At 45.4% G+C, this 22,258-nt stretch overlaps 1 protein-coding gene across 2 annotated transcripts in view; it reads left to right on the forward strand.

Moving 5' to 3' along the window:
* The window catches only part of BCAR1 (BCAR1 scaffold protein, Cas family member), a 240,226-nt gene that overhangs the window by 20,567 nt on the left and 197,401 nt on the right, over positions 1 to 22,258 (forward strand). Inside the window, exon 1 of one of the 2 annotated variants that reach the window (XM_068260773.1) lies at positions 12,644 to 13,086. The exons of the other annotated variant lie outside the window; for it this stretch is intronic. Coding sequence (XP_068116874.1) covers positions 13,075 to 13,086 — 12 coding nt within the window. The 5' untranslated portion in view covers positions 12,644 to 13,074. Of the gene's footprint in view, positions 1 to 12,643; positions 13,087 to 22,258 lie in introns of those variants that run through there. 2 annotated transcript variants of the gene reach the window in all.

The following is a 22,258-nucleotide window of genomic DNA, read 5'->3' on the forward strand; positions in this document are numbered from 1 at the left end:
TTTTCACAAAAAAATGCATACATTTTTGCGGCTCCATAGGAAAGCTGTGTATGCAATTTGCATACAGCATGCGAGAATAAGCAACATGCTGTGCATTTTCAAAACGTGCATTGCAGTTCACAGAGAGGTACTATTTACTATGCGACTCATAGATTTTCATTAAATGCTATTTTGCATGTGTTTTCCACTATGAATCAAAATGAATGCGATTCATACCAGTGTGCTGCCTGCCTAATAGAAAATTCTGTTTGCCAGGGCGGGCGCAACCATAGGGGCAATCTGGGCAATTGTCCCAGGGCCATGGCCAGCCCAGGTCTCTCCCTAACTTAAAGAGAACCAGAGACCAAACACCCTCATGTATTTTATTACATTTATCAGTGGGAACATGACAGTAAATACCTACCCTGCTTTTAGTTTCATCCTTATCTGCTTAATTAGTCTATTAGCAGCTGTGATAAGAATCCCCGACTGGCTCAGTCTAGGTTTGACCTGGAATCATTAGAGCTGAGTCACTCTTCTGTGGAGTCTTTTCAAGCCCAAGCCTGCCAGCTCCTGGCTCAGATTTCCTGCTTTGCATACTGAGAGCTGTGATGACATGGGAGGGGCTGCTGCTGCTGAGAGAGAAGCTCTGAACAGACAAGTGTGGCTGCAATATGATCCCTGTGTGCTCTGTGTGCACTAGATACTGATGACTGCAGTTTAATTCCTATGAGAGACACTTCCTACAGGCAGCTGCACATCATACCAAAATGAAAGCACAGAGATGAAAGGCTGCAGCCTTTCTCATATAGCCTAGATAGCAGCATAGTCTCATATAGCCTAGACAGCACATCCAGAACAATTCATAACCCGAAACAGGGGCAAACGCAGGATTTTTAAGGGGGGGGATTCCTGAAAGGTCCAGAAGCACTTATGTCCTCGAGTGCTTCCGAAGACAGGTGGCTCCATACTGCCCATGCACAAAAGTGCGCTGGCGTATTACGGAGCTGCCTATCTTTGGAAGTACTCAAGGACACAAGTGTTTTGGAGGGCTTCTGGTAGCAGCAAATTTGAACGGGGTACAGTGCTGGAACAACTCCCCGAGAGAGGAAGGGGAGATAGACTTAGTTTAGACAATTCAGTGGAATATGCCACATAGTGTCACATAGCGCAAGCGATACCCATATGATGCAGGGATATATGCATCTGCGGAAAATGGCGGCGCTATATAAATACTAAATAATAATGGAATATATATTAGATAGTATTGCGCCAACACCTGCAAGTACTGTTAAAGGAATCCCACCTCCTCGTATAAAAATGTGTATTGTAGTATAAAGCTAACAGACTGCGCTAAAAATACTGATGATTAAAATGACCTTTATTGCATTAATAATAATATATTGGGAGAGACCATTGAGGAAGAATCTCCCAATATATTATTATTAATGCAATAAAGGTCATTTTAATCATCAGTATTTTTAGCGCAGTCTGTTAGCTTTATACTACACTAAATAATAATATTTTGCCTCACCAGGATTGCACTTTTATTTAGCTTTCCTGTATGACAAGAAGACGCACCCAGCTCTAGGGGAAGAGGGAAACAAAGGTGAATGAGGGAGGGATGGTGCACACCAAGAGTGCTTCTGAACGTTTTTCAAATCAACAGTGATTTGAAAAGCGCTTGGCTAATGTTACCCTATGACAGTGTTCTCACAGCAGCGTTGTGACTTTTTCAAAATCGCACGTATACTGCATGTAGCATGTTTTTGAGCGATTCATTCAAAAATCGCTCTGAAAATTGCTTCACAAAATCACATTCACAAATTGCTAGCGATTGCTATTGTCATTTTGGCGTTGCACTAGCCCAGAGAGAGGAGTGGAGAAATTGAGAATAGCCTGAGATGGAGCAGAGAACTTATCTGTATTGCAGTCCCACATCACACAGAGGCTACTTGCCTGTAATCGGACTCCTGTCCCTGCCAGTCTCCCACACAAGTCAGAAAGAAGCCCTCCTGGAGTCTAGGGACTGTCAAAAACTTTTCAACTTGTTTAACACCTTATCCACCCATGCAGTCATTATAACAATGGGGAGAGACCAGACAGATGTTTGCCCACGGACCCTGAGTCCAGGCAGTGCCTGCCCTCTAATTGCATCATGTCTGACACTTCTGTGCTGTGGAGAGTCCGGGACTCCAGAATCAACATTCTCTCACTGCAGGCTGCATCTTCTTGTGGGGGAAGCTCGGCTGCCTCTCTCATTCTATTAGCTGGAGGGAGACACCAGAAGTAAGAAGGGAGGGAGAATGAGGCTGTTTATATTATGCGGGCTTCCCTGGCTGAATACACAGCTCAGTGCAGGGGGGGGTGTTCCAGACACCCGGAATAGCCCCCTCCGTTCACCAGTGCGAAAGCAGAAGGGATTTGAGCCGGCGGCCATATTTGATTTTTCCTGGAGCAATAATGGATAAAAAACACTAAAAAAGGCACACCAGAGCGGCGAAATTATCAGGTAGAGCATTTATTCTTTACAAGCTATCGACTGATATGTTTATTTTGTGTGAAACGTTAATCTCTGGTTCCCTTTAACTGTTGCTCCCCGGGACCCCTGCAGAGTAGCATCTCAGCTGTCCTGGCTGGCACTGGCGCACACCTCTGTCACTCCGTGGCTTCATGCACTCTTGTCTTTATGTTCGCAGGGGCGCCTCAACTCCGTTACCTGGTGCATGTTATTAGGTAACATGCCGCAGGTCACAGAGAAGATGCAGCCAACAGAGGATAGAGACTGGGTGCACGGAGCCACTGGCTGACAGAGGTGTGCGCCTGCCGGGACGGCTGAGCTGCTACTCTGCTGAAGACTCTGCAGGGGTCTCAGGGAGAAGAACAGGAAGTCAAGACAGCTGGCTCGGGGGGGATTTGTCATCCAAATTGGGTTCCTAATGCCTTTTAGGAGAGGGGGTCAGGCCTGTCAGGGGGACCTCTATGTTAATTTTGCCTGGGAGCTCTATTGTAGCTAGAATTGGGCCGATGTTTGCCATCTCCACAAAATTGTTGCTAGGCAGAGCATGATTCTGTGTGTTGTCCCTTTAAATGTACTGTATATACTCGCGTATAAGCCTAATTTTTCAGTACAAAAAATGTGCTGAAAAGTTACCCCCTCAGCTCATATGCGAGTCAGTAGAGAAGAATGGATGGTGGAGCAGGTTTTGTTACTGGCAGAGGACCATAAGGATTGTGCACTAGCGAACCTGCTCTTGCCAGCTGCCTCCCTGCTGTGTCCGTGTCCCTCATTCCCTACAACATGGTGTGCAGAGTGCACTGCTCAGGACCATCTGTGTGCCCTGGCTTCTGGAGCGGAGCGTGCAAGCAGCGTGTCAGGGGTGCAATGATCCGAGTGTTCTTTCTGTGTGGCAATCACTATCTATGACACCATCTAATGACATCTTGAGACACAGCTGTACCATCCGTGGGGCCCATCTGGCTATGGGGAGGGGGGCTGACTTAAACTGGGGGCACATATGGCTACTGTGGAAAAAGCTATACTGGGGAGTCAATCACTTTTTCTTGGTTACGGAGGGAAAAGTGGGTACCTTGGCTTATACGCTGGTCGGCTTATATGCGAGTATATACAATAAAAAGATCTGGCCTATCAAAAGCAATATATACCAGAAGTATTCCCGCTAAAGCACACTGTTGATCCCAGGCGGATTTTTGTGCAGAAATGTACTTTCAGAGATACAACTCCATTTGGGGGATGCGGAGGGCATTGCGTTCTGTGTAGTGCCGTTTATGAAATTCTTGATTTTGAGTCAAAATGTCTATATAACCCATGGAGAGCTGCCAGCCAGTGCTGGAGTATTGCAGCTAATTGGTGTTCCTGTTTTCTCCTGTGTGTGTCATCTGTGTGCCTGACCTCTGCTAGTTTAATAACCCGGTCTGTTGCTAATCTTGCCTGTACGACCACCTGTTCTGTCACTGAATCCTTCTTGTTTGACTAACCGATCAATTACTGACCTCTGCCTGACTGACTTTCTGTATCGTTGCTGAACCTAGCTGACTACCTGAACTATTACCAAACCAGCTAACGACCGTGACTATTCACAAGCACTACTGCATTAGTCGTCAGGATTCGATTTGATCGGTAGTGTGATCGATTTGCCATTGTTTTGCAATGACATTCGACCACACTATCGAATCGAATCCCGATCGGACATGTCGGATTTAATTGAATGGATTAATCTAATCGAACCGCGCAAAAAATTGTATGGTGTAGATGAGGCTTTTATCCTTCTGCTCTCCTAGTGGTTCTGGGTCACCATGAGCTATCTGGGCATTCTGTAGTACTGGTCTGAGCCCTATGCAATAGAGCTATATCAATCCATGCTTCCATCAATTCTAAATATGGAAACAATGGGGTACATTCCAAGGGGTGATCACTACACCCCACACCATGTGTATAAGGGGGTACTTCAAAATGGGGAAAAAGGCAAGTCTATCCTTCGTTTACAGATGAATATGTAATTTTTATTCTCAAACAACATCCAAATAAACCTCAGTAAAGTTTAGTGTGCAGGTAAAAAGTGTTCCAGTACAGTTTGCCAAACAGTTTACTGTTTAGGTTTCATACACACAATGCACTGATGAGGACCAGAAAGTCTGAAACAGCTTGGATTGGTGTGGCTCTGTAAAATGTATTCGTATATTCCGGCGTATAAGACGGCTGGGTGTATAAGACGACCTCCCAACTTTTCCAGTTAAAATATACAGTTTGGAATAAACTCTCCGTATAAGACTAACCCTCTTCCAACACACACCAAATAAAAATTACAAAAAAACCCCATCATATACTGGTGCTATGCATGAACAGATACTGGTGCTGTACTGTATGTGGTACCCAGTATACAACAGTATATAGGCAATTGACTGTTTGGATTGGTTAGCTCTCCTTGTCTACCTGTTTATCAGAGCGGCATGGAAGAATAGATTGCGCTGTGTCCGTAAAATACGCCTCTTTCACCTGTCTGGCTTACCCTTGTATCCTATTTACCTCCTACTCTTCCTCTCAGATCTTGCACATGTGTGCCTGCGCTGCTTCACTACAGTCCTTAGCAGCGAGATCTGAGAGATGGTAACAGGATAGGGTGTATCCCCCGGCATCAATGACGCCCGGCGTATAATACGACCCCTGACTTCTCTGAAGATTTTCAAGGGTTAAAACGTAGTCTTATACTCCAGAATATACAGTAGCTATAGGCTCGCTATGCACCAGTGGTTCTGGATGTGTGCCTTGCTTTCTGGGGCATAAAGAGATGATTTGCATCTTTGGGAATGATGCATCATGAGAAACCACACGTGTTCACTTAAAGCTGAAGTATTGCAAATACCTTATGTTTTAAGAATGCAAAATTATATTTACTGATAACATGAGATTTAATAGGGTATGTAGCCAAATTCTTAATGGTGTATTAAAACTGGTAAAAGTCACAAACAGTATTAAGTGCTAATGTAATCAGCATAGATAAAATACAATTGTAAAATCCTGCGCCAGAGACTGGTCCAGTCAAGGGTTTTACAAAACGTGTGTGTGTGTGTGTGTGTGTGTGTGTGTGTGTGTGTGTGTGTGTGTGTGTGTGTGTGTGTAAATCTGTGCAATAAGTAATGATGAAAAATGCATTTGTGACAGACAGTAAAATCAATAATCAATTCTCCATGACTTTTATAAAGGTCTTAAGGTGGCCATACACTCGTTTATATTAGCAGCAGATAGATCATCAGATAGATTTCTGATCTATCTGATGTGTTTAGGAACATTTTTTTACTAGGAACAGATTTCCAATAGATTTCAGTATGAAATCTATTGAAAATTGATCTGATGGCATTTTTTTTGATATAATATTTCCATTAGGTCCAATGCAAAATGATAAGCAATCTCAACAGATCGACCTAAATTTAGATTTGCGATCGATCGATTGGCCGCTAATAGGCTCAGTGTATGGGCCCCTTTAGAATAGGGCTGATGAAAGCTGACTGTCTATTGTCTACAAGCAACGATTTGTGGTAGTGCCAGATACATATTTCTTTAGAAGCCTAACTAGTCCTGCGGTAATTTTCTTCACAACAGGTCTAGGTGAATCTGATGAAAGATACATCAAGGCGGTTCTGCTTTCCACTTAAAGGATGCCTGGGGTGAAATAAAAACCTGCTCTTTCACTTACCTGGGGCTTCTTTCAGCCCCCATAGGCTTGTATGTCCCTCGCTGTCCTCCTGCTCCTTCTCCTCACTCAGCTGTTCGCCCCGCTAGATCAGCCAAGTCGCGTCTGACCGCGCATGCACTGGCCCAGCGGCGCACGTCCTTGATCACATGCGCACTACGTCAAGCTTCGTAGCCACCCATGTGCAGAATGCCTGGTCAGGAGACCATGATCAAAGTTGCATGCTGCCGGGCCGGTGCATGCACAGTAAGGTAAGGTGAGGAGGAGGACCGGGAGGACAGAGAGGCACATACAAGCCTACAGGTTTTTATTTCACCTTGGGTATTCTTTTAGGGCAGGTTGCCACTGGCATGCTACGTCCCTTTCAGAGACAAGGCACATGTGCTGATGTGAATTCACATCTGAACATCATCCACATCACTGTAATAGTGCCATGCACTACTATGGGGATGTGAATACGTCATGTAGAAAACTGCAGCATTTTTTCACCTGCACACAACTTGTATGCAGCCTATTGATTTCAACAGGCTGTGTCTGCATTCAAAATTGCGTTTGGGGAACCTACTGCAATTCGGCTGCAGTGGAAACGAGCACTTAGGGCTTGTTCACACCTAGGACATTTTCACCTTTTTTTTTTTTTAAGCGCCAGCGATTTTCAAAATCGCCCTAAAAGCGCTTGAGCAATGACTCCCTATGAGAGTGTTCATTTCTGAGCGGTTTGATTCCGATCTGCTCACCAAAGCGCTGCTTGTACCAATTTTGGGGCGATTTGCCTCAATGGAAGGTATAGGGAAATCACAAAGCGCTTGTAAAAATGCTTTGTATAGCAATTTCTCCAGCGCTTTAATTAATAAATACATTGTATTTATTCATTTCTGGGTGAAAGAGTTCACTTCCTGACTGACGTCAGGAAGTGACAAAAACCAAATCGCTCTGCAGAAGAGCTTAGAAAAGCCCTTTATAAAAAAATCGCAGCGCTCAGGTAAGCACCGGGAGGCGCTAAAAAAAAATCACGCAAAAAATAAAGACAAACGTTGGCGCCAGCGATTTCGATGTGAACAAGGCCTTACTGAAATCTGCAGCACAAAGTGACACATGCTTATGTATACAGAAAGAGACACCAAGAGCCCAATATAGTGTGGTATGTACTGGTAATATGGGTGTGTCAAAGTAAGTATATGATATTAATACTCACAAACCAGGGTTACTTTCCAGGCAACCACTGTAAATGCAGGTGGGGAGATTAGACCTGTTCCCACTCAGGATTAAGAAGTCGCTCTCTGTAGATCGGAAAAATGGGGGGCAACACCCCTCCACCAAGAGTGGACTTAGAACATGTACAGGCAAACAGAGGCGCCAAAAGGATAAGTCGATAAAAAGTTTAAAAGTCGGGGGAGGCCGAGGTCGATTTCCCTCCAAGTAGACACAACAAACTATTGATAGATTATAACCAAATATTCATTCACATACGCCAAAAAGTGCAACACGGGCATATCCCGCTTCCTTCAGCTATGAACTGACCTCTCAGGCGCTTTTCTTTGTACTAAACCTACATGAGTTTTATGCTCCATTCATAGCCTGAGGAAGCGGGATAAGCCTGTGAAACGCGTTGCACTTTCTGGCGTATGTGAATGAATATTTGGTTGAACTCTATCAACAGTTTGTTGTGTCTACTTGGAGGAGGGAAATCCACCTCGGCCTCCTCCGACTTTTAAACTTTTTATCGACTTTTATCCTTTTGGCGCCTCTGTTTGCCTGTACATGCTTATGTATGGCTCCCAATCACATGATGGGAACACTCAGAAGATGTACAGGGCTGCACATCAACGGGCGACTGCAGACTGCAGTGTAGTGGATCCAGCACTGGTACAGGTAAAGTATTCTGCTGAAGCTGTTAGCTTGTTATCAGATCTTGTACAGATGTAGCAGATAGGATGTCTGTACAGACAACAGACCGATAGCCAAAATGACAATAAATGCATTTTTCGTAGAGTAAGGGAAGATTAGAACCTCTGTCAGATTTTTATTACTGTCTGTGTCCCAAATGATTTTTTTTTATTTCTACCCTCCAGAGACACAAACATCAGTAAAATGAAGCCACATATTTTACCCCTTGCTGAGGCAGGTAGCACACTTGGCAGAATCCACAAAAAAACGCAGGCAAAATCGTACATAACATTAGTCTAAGGACTGCATAAAAATCACATTGGGATGCGTTTTTGAATGTGATTTTCTTTTTAAATCGCACGGAAAGTTCCTTCTTGCCACATACTGTATGCAAATTGCATTTGATTAGTATGCAATGCTATCCTATGTGAAAAAAGATTTGATAATGTATTTTTTCACTCTGTGTGGAGGCCTTCCCTGTCCTACTCACCAAGTCTGTTCCAGCAATGGGACCCCCTGAAAAACCGCTTGTCAGCCTGTACATGCGCAATAGCACAATAGGTCCAATCGGGTCTGTGCTATCTGCCCCTATGCAGTTCGGCGGGTCCAGGCTACTGCTCAGGTGCAGTGCAGCCACTCTTTCGGGATCTCATCACTGGATTGGCCTGGCTGAGGAGGATGGGGAAAGCCTTTGTAGGATCCAGAGGCTTCCCCCTCCCGAGATAAATATCCAAAAAAAGCTGGAGACATAAAATAGTAATAGTAATGCAGTAATAGCATTTGAGCAATTCCCTCCACTGACTCTGGGAGTGCATTTGCATTGTAGTGAGCTAGCTCATTATCACAGGAAACACTGCTGACAGCATATGCCGCAGTGATGGAACAACATCACTCTCATCCCATTACTGTGTTATCAGCTTTTGTTTATAAAAAGCAAACACATTTTACAGCTCTGTATAGTAAATAACTTGGGTTGCAAATGACGTACAGACACATAAAAAGAACATAGTATGACATGATCCTATCCAATCCTGTCCACCCAATGGAAATATCTAAATGAATGTGTGTTTTGAATAGTATCTTAAATAGAATGAATCTGTATGAATTGTGACAAGTGACATGGTATGGAATGTTGACTTAAAATAATACATTTGATGCATCTGAATAATCTTCATCTGAAGGCTCTGGGTCCTATAGAGCCTTCCCGTTCTCCTGCTGGTCTTCTGGTTCCCCTGCAGGCTCCTGCATTTAAATCCCCCGCTGCAGTAGACTTGGGATGTCTTCGGATGCACTTGGGCTCCTGAAGACCGGCGGCTCTGTACTGCACACGTGCGAGTGTTTGATACACGCGCACGTGTCTCAAAGAGCCCATCTCCGGAAAGTCTATGCGCTTCTAAAGACTGCAGAAGCAGCCCAACCCAGAAGAGAACAGTCTACGACTGAACAGTTGTGGACTACTAAGAGGGGGGGGGGGGGCTGTGGGGGAACGCAGGGAACGGGAGAAGAACAGGGAATCTCTAGGACCCAGAGCCTTCCGTCTGCTTCGGTGAGTATCTGCTTTTTATTTTTATTCTCACTTCAGACCCCCTTTAAAGTGTACCTGAGACCATGAAAAAAACAATTATACATACCTTGGGCTTCCTCCAGGGCTTCCTCCCAGGCTTCCTGGATCCTCCGTTAGGCAGCCCGGTAGTCCATCCAGTGGAGTCCAGTCAGCACAGTCATAGCCGCCTAGTAGGGAATAATTTGTGCACATATTAGGCTCCCTGCACGCTGCAAATCCAATTTGTGATTCCGATTTGTAATTCCGATTTTCCCTGAATGCTATCAACAGAAAAACGCAGAAAAAACGCAGCATTCAGTAAGATTAAACATCGGAATCGCACGCAGTGCACAGGGGGCCTTACACCCACCTTTACTGTACCTGTTTTGAATGCAAGTTGTGTAATTTGCCCGTTTTTCGAGCTCTGCACATCTATGCAGGTAGTAAATTCTTTTTGACGCGTTTTGATGCATATGTGTGTTTTTAGTGCGTTTTCCATGCGTTTTCCATGCGTTTGCATTTTGTGTTTTTCCCCCCGCATATGTATTTTTCTTGCGTTTCCGGTTTGCATATGCGTTTTGCATGCATTTTTGATATGCGTTTTATGCAAATCACTAGGAAGTCAATAGGAAGCGGTGTTACACCATCAAACTTAATAAAAAAAAGCATATAAAAACGCATGCAAAACGCAATACCTCTGCGTCACCATTGACTTTCAATATGTGCGTTTTTGATTTGTTTTTGAAAAATATGCAACAAAACCAGCATTTTTAAAAACTCGCATTGCAAAATGCAAATATATACATTTTTACATGCGGCATATTGACTTGTATTATGTGTGTTTTCCGCAACGCTAGCATTTCTGCTTAGTGCTTCGCTTACTGCCTCAAAGATAAAAAGATGATTTTTGTAGCACAAATGAGCACATTCACAGCACTACCCACCCATACCAGTTCCATGTCTGTAGGTTGTTGTATGGGGGCTAGGTGATGGTATTATTTTGCAAATAAGTGGTTTTATCTTCAAAATAAAAGCAGTACAAATCGTAATTTTTTCAGCACAAATAGGCACACACGTAGCACTAACCAATCATGATGGATTTTTTATTTGTGCTGCTTGTAGGGGGGCCAGCTTCACGCAGCCCATTAAGCGACACTCCTGTGCCGCTTTCAAGCAAATCTGTAGGGTAAAAAAAAAAAAAAAAAAGTTACATGCTTAGGACTGTAGAGAGAAGCCTTTGGATGCTTAAAGCCAGATCTACACGAGGCGATCCGATCGCCTCTTCCGCATCCCCGCGCGTCGGATTCGATCCGCCCTCGTCCCCGCGCCGCGTGGGGAACGAGCAGGAAATCGGCGGCGGCAAAATCTGAGCTGACGGATCTTATCAATCGAGCCGCTAATTCGATTGATAAGTCGATTGATAAGGAACATCGCTCCGTGTAGATGGAGCTTTAGAGTCTTCCCTGATGCCCACAACAGGCCAAGACCCTCTTCCTCTTTGTGGCCATGCGCCCCTCCATGTATGAAAGTGGCCGCACTGCGCAGGAGCCAGTAAGGTATGCATCTACGCAGTATTATGAAGCTGATCATGTACAGCTAGTTACACGTTACTGTGCAGGCATGGGCTGTACTTTGTACCAAATACGGAGGGAAGCGCGGCAGGTCACAGTGGGTGACCGGAGGGGCGTAGGAAAATCAGCTATCATCCAGGTGTACATATATGTATGCCGCCATGAGTTGGGCGCAGGATGAGCCGAATGACGGCTCACCCTGCTGCCGTTTAAACAACTCCCAGCAGAGTTATATACTACAAGTTGACCTAAGCCCGTTTAAAAACAGGCTCTAGGTCTCTTCACGCGCCACCGCCGCCAGTCAGTGCGCGCCCACCCACACCCACCACATGTGCGCACACCCACAGCGTGCGCGCACACCCGCTGTTCCGCCCTGCTCCCTGGCCCGTCCACCTGTCCCAACAGTTCACTGTACTGCGCACATGCGCAGTACAAAAATCCACGGATACACAGACAGGGAAAGAGAATGACGCAGGGACAGTTAGGTTTTATTGTATAGGATTCCCCCTCAGGTGGCCACACACCATACAATTTTTTAAATATCTGTTCAATTTAAGAATTGCAATCAATTTTTCTGACTGATTGTAACATTTCAAAAATATGACCAATGTACCACACACCTATGTTACATTTTTCCCCAATTATAATAAAAATGATTGGAAACTCAGAGAAAATTGATAGGCTGTGTATATTAATAAATTGACAATCTAACACACACTTTAGGAAGATTGAAGAAAAATATCTGGCATTCCGGATCAATAAAAATCGAAGAAAATGGGAAATCCGATTTTCCAGTCGAATGACAAAAAAGCTTTTGATGTTTTCGAGAGATCCGATCGTTTTTATCGAATTGCCGTAAAATTGGATCATTTTATTGTATCGTGTGTGGCCACCTTTAGTCATAGCAACTAGGACGGAGATGTAATTTGGTATTCAGCGATTGCTGGAACCCTGCATTACCTGCATGGGCTGCAGACTATAGCATTACTACTATAACGGCACCCAACTCAGACGCTATGCTTGAAGTGTCAAAACCACCTGATTCGTCATCCAATTTCTGACTACAGATACCTGTTAAGTTAGTGACAAAACTTTTGCCTGGAATGTCCTCTTTAAATGAATGAAACAGCGTTGTTTTGTTGTGGGTCTGTTGTTCCCAACCCCTCTGGAATCAGACAAGCCTGTGCCTTGTTTTTCCTGGATAAAATGCCAAAAAAGACATAATCCTGTATACATATTCTTTCCATTCAGTGCAGGCAGCCAGTGTGTGCTGGAGCTGTGACAGACCCCATCCCTCCGAACTCCAGACTGTGGCACTGTCACACCTCCTCCAGCCACGGGAGAGCCCCCTGCCCCCTCCGCTCATTAGCCAGCCAATGGCAGCCGCTGCTGGGCTGAGGCATTGATGGGATAATGTTTCCTCCTCCTCCTCCTCTCTCTGGCTCAGGGACAGAGGCTGCCAGCGAGACAGCCGGGAATACCGGGAGACTGTGCTGTGTACTACTAATACAGACTAGCCGGGAGAGCTATCCGGGCACACGGAGGGGACAGTCCGGGGAGAGGAGCGCTGGCTGACCTTGGAGAGTCACACTGCCGGGGACAGTGACACCTCCGGGATCCACTCTGCCGATCTACCGCCACAGACCGGGGAGAGAGCAGGAGGATGAGCACAGACAGCAGGGCGAGCGATTGCTAGACAAAGCAGCGGAATATTCTGGTGCCGGGATATTAGTGACAGCCTGAGCCGGGAGATGCCCCCTGCCGCTGCCACACACTGACACTCAGGTGCTGCTGCTGCTGCTGATCACCAGCAGGGGACGGGATTACTAGCCGATCACCTCTGAACAGCTGGATTACCGGGGGATCCCAGACAGCGGAGACAATGAACTATCTGGTGAGTGAGTGCTGAGAGAGGCACAGAGCAGGCAGGGGAGGGAAGGAAGGAGAAGCTGTCATAGAACTACAGAAGAGAGAATATGCCCCGATAGCTGCATTATAGAGCAGGAGATCTGCTGTAGGGACAGGAGAGGCAGCATAAAGGCCTGTGAAAAAGTGAGAAAAGAATTTGGGAATTCTGCAGGGCAGCCAGGCGAGTAGGCATAAGAGACAGCCAAGAAATACTTGGACGGTGGTGACTACAGAGCAGGAAGGAAGCCAGATGCAGCAATATGTGGAGGGGGATAGGGATACGAACCTCTGTGCAATCATGCAGTACAGAATTCATTATTCTTTCTATCTATCTATACTCTTTTTATGCTACCCCTATCTATACTACCCAGCCACCCAACCAACCACAAACAAACACACATTATCTATCTGTCTGTCTGTGTACATATCCTTCTCTCTCTCTATAGACACACACACACACACACACACACACACACACACACACACACACACACACACACACACACACACACACACACACACACACACACACACACACACACACACACACACACACACACACACACACACACACACACACACACACACACACACACACACACACACACACACACACACACACACACACACACACACACACACGTCCTCATCCTTATTTTACAGCACTCTATCACTTCCTACCTCTCTCTCTTTCTCTCATTCTTTTTTTTTCACTCAGTAGCTAGCCTTCATCATTTAGATTGTAAGCTCAGGGCACTCCACTTGTGCTTTTTTGTGATTGTTAACTTTTTCCAACCTCCATATTGGGCCGTTTCCATTTGTGCGGTGCGGAATCGCAGCGGATCCCCCGCTGACGAAATCGCATGTGGGTGCAATTCCGCATGCGTATTTTACCACAATTTTGCATGCGATTTTTGCATAGGTTTGTATTGATGCGATTTTAACCATGTGTGCCTGTGTGATTTAACATTACTTTCTATGCAAAATCGCATGCGAAATCGCGGTAAAATACGCATGCAAAAACCGCATGCGATTTCCCTATTAAATACATTAGCGGCGATTCGCATAGCGGTGTGCGAGATGCAAATTCTGACGGCTTTTCTGTGCAGATTTTTCCCGCACAGAAAAACGCTCAGGATTACTGACAAGTGGAAACAGGGCCATCCACTTGTATTGGCTATGCGAATCCGCATGCGGATTCGCGATAGTGGAAACGGGCCCTTATTGTAAAGTGCAGAGTAATATGGTGGTCTTCTATAAGTGAAGGTTGAGGGCGCATTCACAGTGGAACGTCATTGTCCTGCGTTATAAAGTCATTATAATGCAGGTTAATGCAATGTAATGTTAAGCCTATGCGACATTCACAGTGCGACGTTAATGTCGCATTGTAAATGTTGCATTAAGGTAACTCTTTGCTTGCAGTGCGTTACCTCTAAATGCAGATGTTTGAATGTTTACCGTTTCCAAAAAGAAAAAGTCAGATACTCACCTAAGGAGAGGGAAGGCTCGGTCCTAATGAGCCTTCCCTCTCCTCTCCCGGTGCCCGGTCCTGCGCAGGATCCCCCGTGGCAGTATTCGACCACTTCGGTCAAATACTGCCACTTCCGCATGCCGAAGGGAGCTTTCGGAAGCCTTCGAGAGCACTCGGGCTCCCGAGGACGGGGCCGATCCATACTACGCATGCGCGAGCGCCCTCTGACGCGCTCGCGCGTACGTAGTATGGAGCGGCCCGTCTTCGGAAGCCCGAGTGCTCCCGAAGACCTCCGAAAGTCCCTGCGGCGGCGGACGCGAACGGGGGAGCCAGCGCAGCACCAAGGGCACCGGGAGAGGAGAGGGAAGGCTCATTAGGACCGAGCCTTCCCTCTCCTTAGGTGAGTATCTGACTTTTTCTTTTTTGAAACGGTACCCATTGGCTTTAAACAGATACAGAGAGGCATACATTTCATTGACTGTATGCTCCACTGTATGCCATGGTAAACAAAGCGTTACCACCATTTTTTTTGCGTTGTAATGCTGCGTTGCGACTTTAATGTCGCATTACAACGCAACATCCCACTGTGAATATTCCCTGAAATGATAAAAATTAACACTTTCAGTCTTATAACAAAGCAATCCAACAACCAATCAGAATTTTTTTAAGCTCAACCTGATTGCTCGGTAATGTGTTAATGCACTTTACACCAACATGTCTGTTTGTAGTTCTTGTGATAGTTTCAGACGCTATGGCAGTATTCAGAATAGTGCACAAGATTGTACTGGAGAGAAGACATACAACACTATGGGCAGATCTTGATCTGGGCAGCACAGTGGCATAGTGGGCAGCACGGTGGCGTAGTGGTTAGCGCTCTCGCCTTGCAGCGATGGGTCCCCGGTTCGAATTCCAGCCAGGTCAACATCTGCAAGTAGTTTGTATGTTCTCCCTGTGTCTGCGTGGGTTTCCTCCGGGCACTCTGGTTTCCTCCCACATCCCAAAAACATACAGATAAGTTAATTGCCTTCCTCCTAAATTGCCCCTAGACTAAAATATACATGCACTACACAATACATACATATGACTTTGGCAGGGACTAGATTGTGAGCTCCTTTGAGGGTCAGTTAGTGACAAGACTATATATACTATGTACAGTGCTGTGGAAGATGTCAGCGCTATATAAATACTAAATAATAATAATAATCTTCCTAAAAATCACAGCTGGGAATGTGATTCTGGCATCCTGACCCTTTTTGGCCTTCAGACTTGCCATACAGAAAACATTCCAGAAGGGGGCTAGCATTCCTAGGCATCTTTAAACATCTGATAGCCCAGATATCAGGATGTCCCCTTGCAGGATCACACACATTAGTCATGTAGTGGGAGGAATTTTAGGAATGCAGTAGAATGGTCATATCTTTGTAGGTGGCAGTTCTGATCAGCTGCTTCCAGCCCTCCCAGCTTCACTGAAATAAAGATGGAGACTCTAGATGGCCTAACAAGCAAACTTTAAAATTTGAACTCTGAGCTGACCAAGTACATGGGGCTGGGGGAAGCTCCAGGTACATAAGTAAGGGAATTATCCCAAATACCTTCTGTTTTAGGCCTTTTTTTCCACGGACACTTGACAGGCAGTGAAATGCATCTCAAACTCTCACAACTGCTTGCTGCTGCCTGGCAACTGCTTGCTGCTGCCTGGCAACTGCTTGCTGCTGTCTGATAACTGCTCACTGCTGCCTGGTAACTGCTTGCTGAGCACACAGTTCAACTGTCCATGGAAAAGAGGCCTTAAAGTGTACCAGAGCTGAAAAAAGTAAAAAGATTTATTCATACCTGGGGCTTCCTCCAGCCCCATCCACTCGGATCGCTCCCACGCCGCCGTCCTCCGCTGCCTGCAGCTTTCGGAACCGGGTCCTGTCACTTACGTCAGTTGGAGCCAGTCTACGCAGGAGAAGTGCGCCCTCTACGTATCTCTCCAGCACTTCTCTTGCGTAGACTGGCCCCGACTTACGTTCCCGGTACTGCATTTTACTGCATTTTAACACCAAGAACTTGTACGTAAAGCTGAGTATACACATTCAATAATTGTCCCATCAAAGATTGGGCAATGATCCCGCCGGGTGACAATTGGGTGATGATGCTCTACAGACACATCCCTAGCCTTGAGGCTTGTGATGTGTTCTTTTGCTATGGAGGGGGTGGAGGGATTAGTTGGGGGGGGGGTAGCATTGTAATTGGTCATGCTCGGGCAACCGGAATCATTAAGGATCCGACAGGACAGATCCTTAACCACTTAAGGACCAGCGGTCTCTCTTGGTCTTAAGGACCAGAGACCGCTAGTCCAATCTTGACTGAACCCCAACGAATCGCCGCACATACCCGCCGCAACCGCCGTCATTGCTGCTCGCCGGGACCCCCAGGACATAGACTCTGCCCATGTGAGCCGGTCAGGAGCCGCTTTCATTGGCTCCTGACCCTGTTTTTCAATGTGAGCCAATGGGAACGACTTACATTGAAAGACAGGGCCAGGAGCCAATGAAATCGGCTCCTGACCAGCTCACATGACTCTGCCGTCATAGACAGGCAGAGCCTGTGAGATGTGGGGAGCCGCGTAAACGGCGGATGCGCGCTGCGGACAGTGATTGAAATCTAGGCCCTGCCAGCCAGGAGCCCCCCAAACAGGGCGTAGATCCCAATCACTGCGGTCTTTAATGAGTTAACAATGTTCCTTGCGAGATTGATCAACGGCCACTGTACACACATAAGTATTGTCGGCTGAAATGCTTCTTATTGGCCGTTTTGGCCAACAGTTATAGCAAGTGTGTATGTACCTTAAACCTCACAGAGTTCTGTGCCTGTTTGGTGCTCCCTCATCCAGGTACAATTTTTTAATTAGTGTTACAGTCGATCTACAGCTTACTAAATAGCTGTTTTCCATTCAATGAATAGAAAACACGTGCCCTTTACTTGTATTTAAACGTGTTTAGCTGAACTGAAAATATAGGAAGTCCTCTTAAGCCATGGAAAATACATACAGGAAATGCAAGAAAAAATGTATGAAAAAACACGTGAAAAAATGTTTCAAGGAGCCTTTTAATGAGGGGAATTAAATACAAAGAAATATGGAAGCTGTCATCTTTCTTTACTTTAAATAGACACCAGTTGGAGCGGGCTGTCCTGCTGATGCATTGGCGTCCGCAGAGTCCCACACCTGACAGAAGCATGCGGCCAGGGAATCCAGACTTCAGTCACAACAGCTGATAGGCATACTGATTCTAGGTCACCAATTTAGAAAGTTTATCTGACAGCTCTGGCTGCTTTCTGACAGGGTGTGGTCTGCTGCTCCATCGTCTCATGGGAGATTCTCAAGATTTCCTTTATTTTCAAAAGGGCTGTTTGCACTGCAAATTGCGAATCACAACCGCATGAGATTTCATTGTGATTTTACAGTTGATTTTTTTTTTTTTTGCGATTGTGGTTTGCGATTTGTACTGGATGCTAGGTACAATGCACAAAAAAATGTAGCAGTTTGTGATCTGGCAAAATCAGATTGCAATTTGATCGCGCTAGTGTAAAATGTTTTGTGTGAGTGTGATGGTTTTGCAGCTGTCCTTGAGTTTTGTAATTCTCAAACGATCAGAAATGGATTGCAAAAAGCAGCAAATCGGGCGTAGTGGAAAAGGTGTTTTATACTGCATATTGCAAAATGCAGTGCAATTTCTTTTTTTCTGCAATTGCGTTTTGCGATTTTCTCTGGATGCTCAGAGCACAATGAGAACCGCAGAAGAAATGCAGCATGCAGGTGTTTGTGATCAGTTGGATAGCAACAGTGTTCTCCCCAGGCTCTTTTAGCCGGGTGCTCCACCCGGCTAGTTTTGTTGAGCAGCCGGCTGTTATTGACTCGCCTCCTCTGCTGCAAGAGTTGTGCAGAGAAGCACCGGCCCTGCATTCTCTCATCCCGCCCCACCCCGGCTACTTTTTTATGCCGCCCGGCTATAAAAAATTTATGGGGAGAACACTGCGCAATCATATCTTACTAGCAGAAAAGGGTTCCCATGAATTTTGAAGATGTCCTTGCGTTTTGCGATTTGCATGCAATCAGAAACGGATTGCAAAATGCAGAAATCGAGTCTTATATAAAAGAGCCCTTACTGAACGGCAATTGCTCATTTAAACTGCCATAATAGTGCACGAGTAGGTCAAGCAGCTGACATCTTTGTATTGATCCTTACCAGGTTGTGCTTTTAATGAATAAGGCTAAGTTCAGGGTGGCATGACTTAATAGACGCATTGTACTGCATAAAGTCGCACTGCAATGATAACCCTATGCACCGTTCCCAGTGCAGTGTTATCTAGTGGCATGCAGAATCCGCATACTCGCATGTTAACAGTGACAGTGAAGCATACTCTGAGTTTTACTGGAATACAGACAAGAGCTTGTCAGCAATGTGATCACGATTGCTCTCCTTCATGCACGAGCACAACTGTAATGCTTTACACTCAATGAGGCTTTCACATTGCGTGCAGTGCGGCGTGGTGAGGTGGGTTCTGACAGAGTATCGCACAGAATGCTACACATTAGAAGGGTAATGTGCACATTTACAGTCGCAGTAAAGCATTCCTTTATTGTACTGTAAAAACAGGGAACACCAAGAGCCCCAATAGTGTAATACGTACTGGATAAGGTGTCAATAAATTCGTATTGCTAGATACTCACAAGTCATTGTATATAATGAACAGAGCCGCCAAAAGTATAAAATTAGATTAAATGAGCTTAAAAACCAACTTAATTGGCAAAAATGAAGGAGGAAGTGGTGGTCTTACCTCCCTCAAGCAGACACGACAACAACTGCGATACAGACAGTCAAACACATTTATTAGAAACTCCCAAAAAATTGCAACGCGTTTTGCAGGCTCAATCCCGCTTTATCAGGCAATACAGGGAGGAGTATCAAGTGATCTGCACAAGGATTCAAGTTAAGCGCCTCTGTACTGTATGCTTCACTGCATGTCTAAGGCTTGGCACAACTTAACGGCAGTGTTGCGCTGCGATGGTATTGCAATGCACACAGTGCAAAAGTACCCTTAGGCCAACTTCACACTGTAGCGATGCGGTGACCGCACTGCCAGAAACAGGACTTTGGGGATTATTGCCTTAGTATGCAATAACCCTCATCTGGCATCCGGCTAAACAGGAAGTGGCACTGCAACGGAGGAAAAAAAAACGCATTGAAACGCAACACACTAAAATACATTAAAGTGTACCTGAGATAGGGCAGGAGAAAAATGACACATGCCTCCAGCCCCCTCCAGACTGATCACTCCCTCCTCGCCCTCCGCCACCGACTAGATCCTCCGCAATTGGCCCCGGAAAGTTTTTTTCCAGCACAGTTATGTTCGACTCTCTCTGCACCGATGACTCTCCTGCTTCTCCTCCCCCATCTCTCTCCATAGAACAGTGCATAACCGTTTTGTCTGACAAAAAATATATGCATACAGGGCTTTAGATAATACTGTACTAATGTGCACAGAGCTGTCAGTGTCATTATGAATATAGCAGAATATCTGTTGGTATTAGTTTTATGTACATAAGTTGTGTACACAGACTAGTGATGTATGTGCAGAAGTGCTGTTAAATCATTACGATGAATATAATGCTAATGCTGAACATTCCTTCAAGTGTAACAGATTAGGGAAGGTTTAGAGCCATGCCTACTTTTCTTTTGCTGCCTGGGCCTCCAGTAGAGAGATGTGCCTTCAGCTCCTGTTTTAGGTGACCCCCCAATCTGAGGCTAAATGGAATCCACTACAAGGAGACCGCAACAAAAACTTTACATTTTCTTAGCCGTTTTTCATGCTAGTGAAGGAATTGTTGTATTTCTGTTGTACCTGGAGGCTTGCCAGATCCTCCTGCAGTCCCTTCCACGTACTGCACATACAAAAAGGACATGGGAGACATTGTGCTATAAATAGCCACTAATAGAACATCGATAAAATTACTGGTATTCTACTATTGGGCAGTGGGTATTCTGACAGTGAAATATGTATACATTTAGCTGGTATTTTAATAACCCTGTTCTAACACGATCCCACCCTATGCAGATGCCTAACCTTAATGGACCCCCCACCAATGCCTAACCCAAAAGCACTCGCCTAACTGTAACCGACCCCCACCAATGCTTAACCCAAAAAGACTCGCCTAACCTTAACCGACCTTCCCCACCAATGCCTAACCCAAAAGGACTCGCCTAACCTTAATCGACCCCCACCAATGCCTAACCCTAAAGTACTAACTCCACCGATGCCTAACCCTACCCAACCCCTACCCATGCCTAATTTTAACTAACCCCTGCACCCATGCCTAATCAAAACCGCTCCCCCACCCATCAATATCTGTACTGCATTTGCTGCTATAAATGTAAAATATAGGGCTCTGCAGAAGTTTAGCTCTGTAGGTTAGGTGGTTTGTATAGCGGAAGATCCTGATGCTGTGGTTGTGCGTATCCTGACATATGCAGGCTATCATGGAAAACTGTATGATTCAGTTTTATAAATGTTCAGATTTTCTTTGGCTGGATGGACAAGTGGCAATCAGTAGGCACCACAATAGAATGCCACACTCTGATACTTAAACACACGCAGTACTTACGGCATTGTAAGCATGGTATGCATGCAACAAGCTGTCTGAATTCAGTAGCCTGGGGGAAGGAAAACTATCTCAGGCAGTCCTCGTGAACAAGTCATCCAGGAATGTTGTGTTTGCATCTACTGATACACACTGGAGAGCACACCTGATTGCTTTTCAGACAAACCTGGCACTAAATTACCCTAGGGCAACACTAGCAGCAGGCCAGGAAATCTTTTTGGGGTGTCTGTGCTGAAGCCAGATGAGTTTCAGAGTCATCAGGACTGTACAGCAATGCACTAGTCAGTAGACCAGCGCCTATTCAGTAGGAGACCTTGGGCAAGACTCCCTAACACTATTACTGCCTATAGAGCATGCCCTAGTGGTTGCAGCTCCACTTCTTTGAGGCAAGCGCAATATAAATGTTATGTGTCTTGTCTTTGTCTAGTCATACCTGTAGGCATTTTTTAAAAGTTAGGTTTGTTAGGTAAGCAGGCTAGGTAGAACTTGATGTAGTTGTGAACATTTCTTTGCAATGACTTAATAGAGGAGGCTTTTCAGTCCATGTAAAGTGTCAGATCTGTCAACCAGCTGAGGCATAAGACAAATAGGAGTAGCGAATTTCCGATGGCTCTTTGCTGAAGACGGAGCTGCGGCACAACTTTATTTCGGAGACCTCCAGGTGTCATGGTAGGACTATAATGGCAAGCCAGCATTTCTTTCAAAGCCTGACTCCAGGAATTGTTGTTTTTTATTGTATGGAAAAAAAGGTGTTAAAGGGACTCCGAGCAGTGCAGAAACTATGGAAAGATGCATACCATTTTGAAGCTCTCTTTCTCCTCTTTCCAACAATATACAAACCGCCGCCCTACGCCTTTTAGTTTTCGCTATTTTCGCGATCGAAATAGCGGCAAATGCGATTGCGAAAATAACGAAAAATAAAAGGTGTAGGGCGGCGGTTTATGTGTCGTTGGAAAGAGGAGAAAGAGAGCTTCAAAATGGTATGCATCTTTCCATAGTTACTTGTATTACACAGGGCGACTTTTCCCCAAAGTCAGCAGC

This window comes from Hyperolius riggenbachi, chromosome 11 (assembly GCF_040937935.1).
Source record: "Hyperolius riggenbachi isolate aHypRig1 chromosome 11, aHypRig1.pri, whole genome shotgun sequence".
NCBI lineage: Eukaryota > Metazoa > Chordata > Amphibia > Anura > Hyperoliidae > Hyperolius > Hyperolius riggenbachi.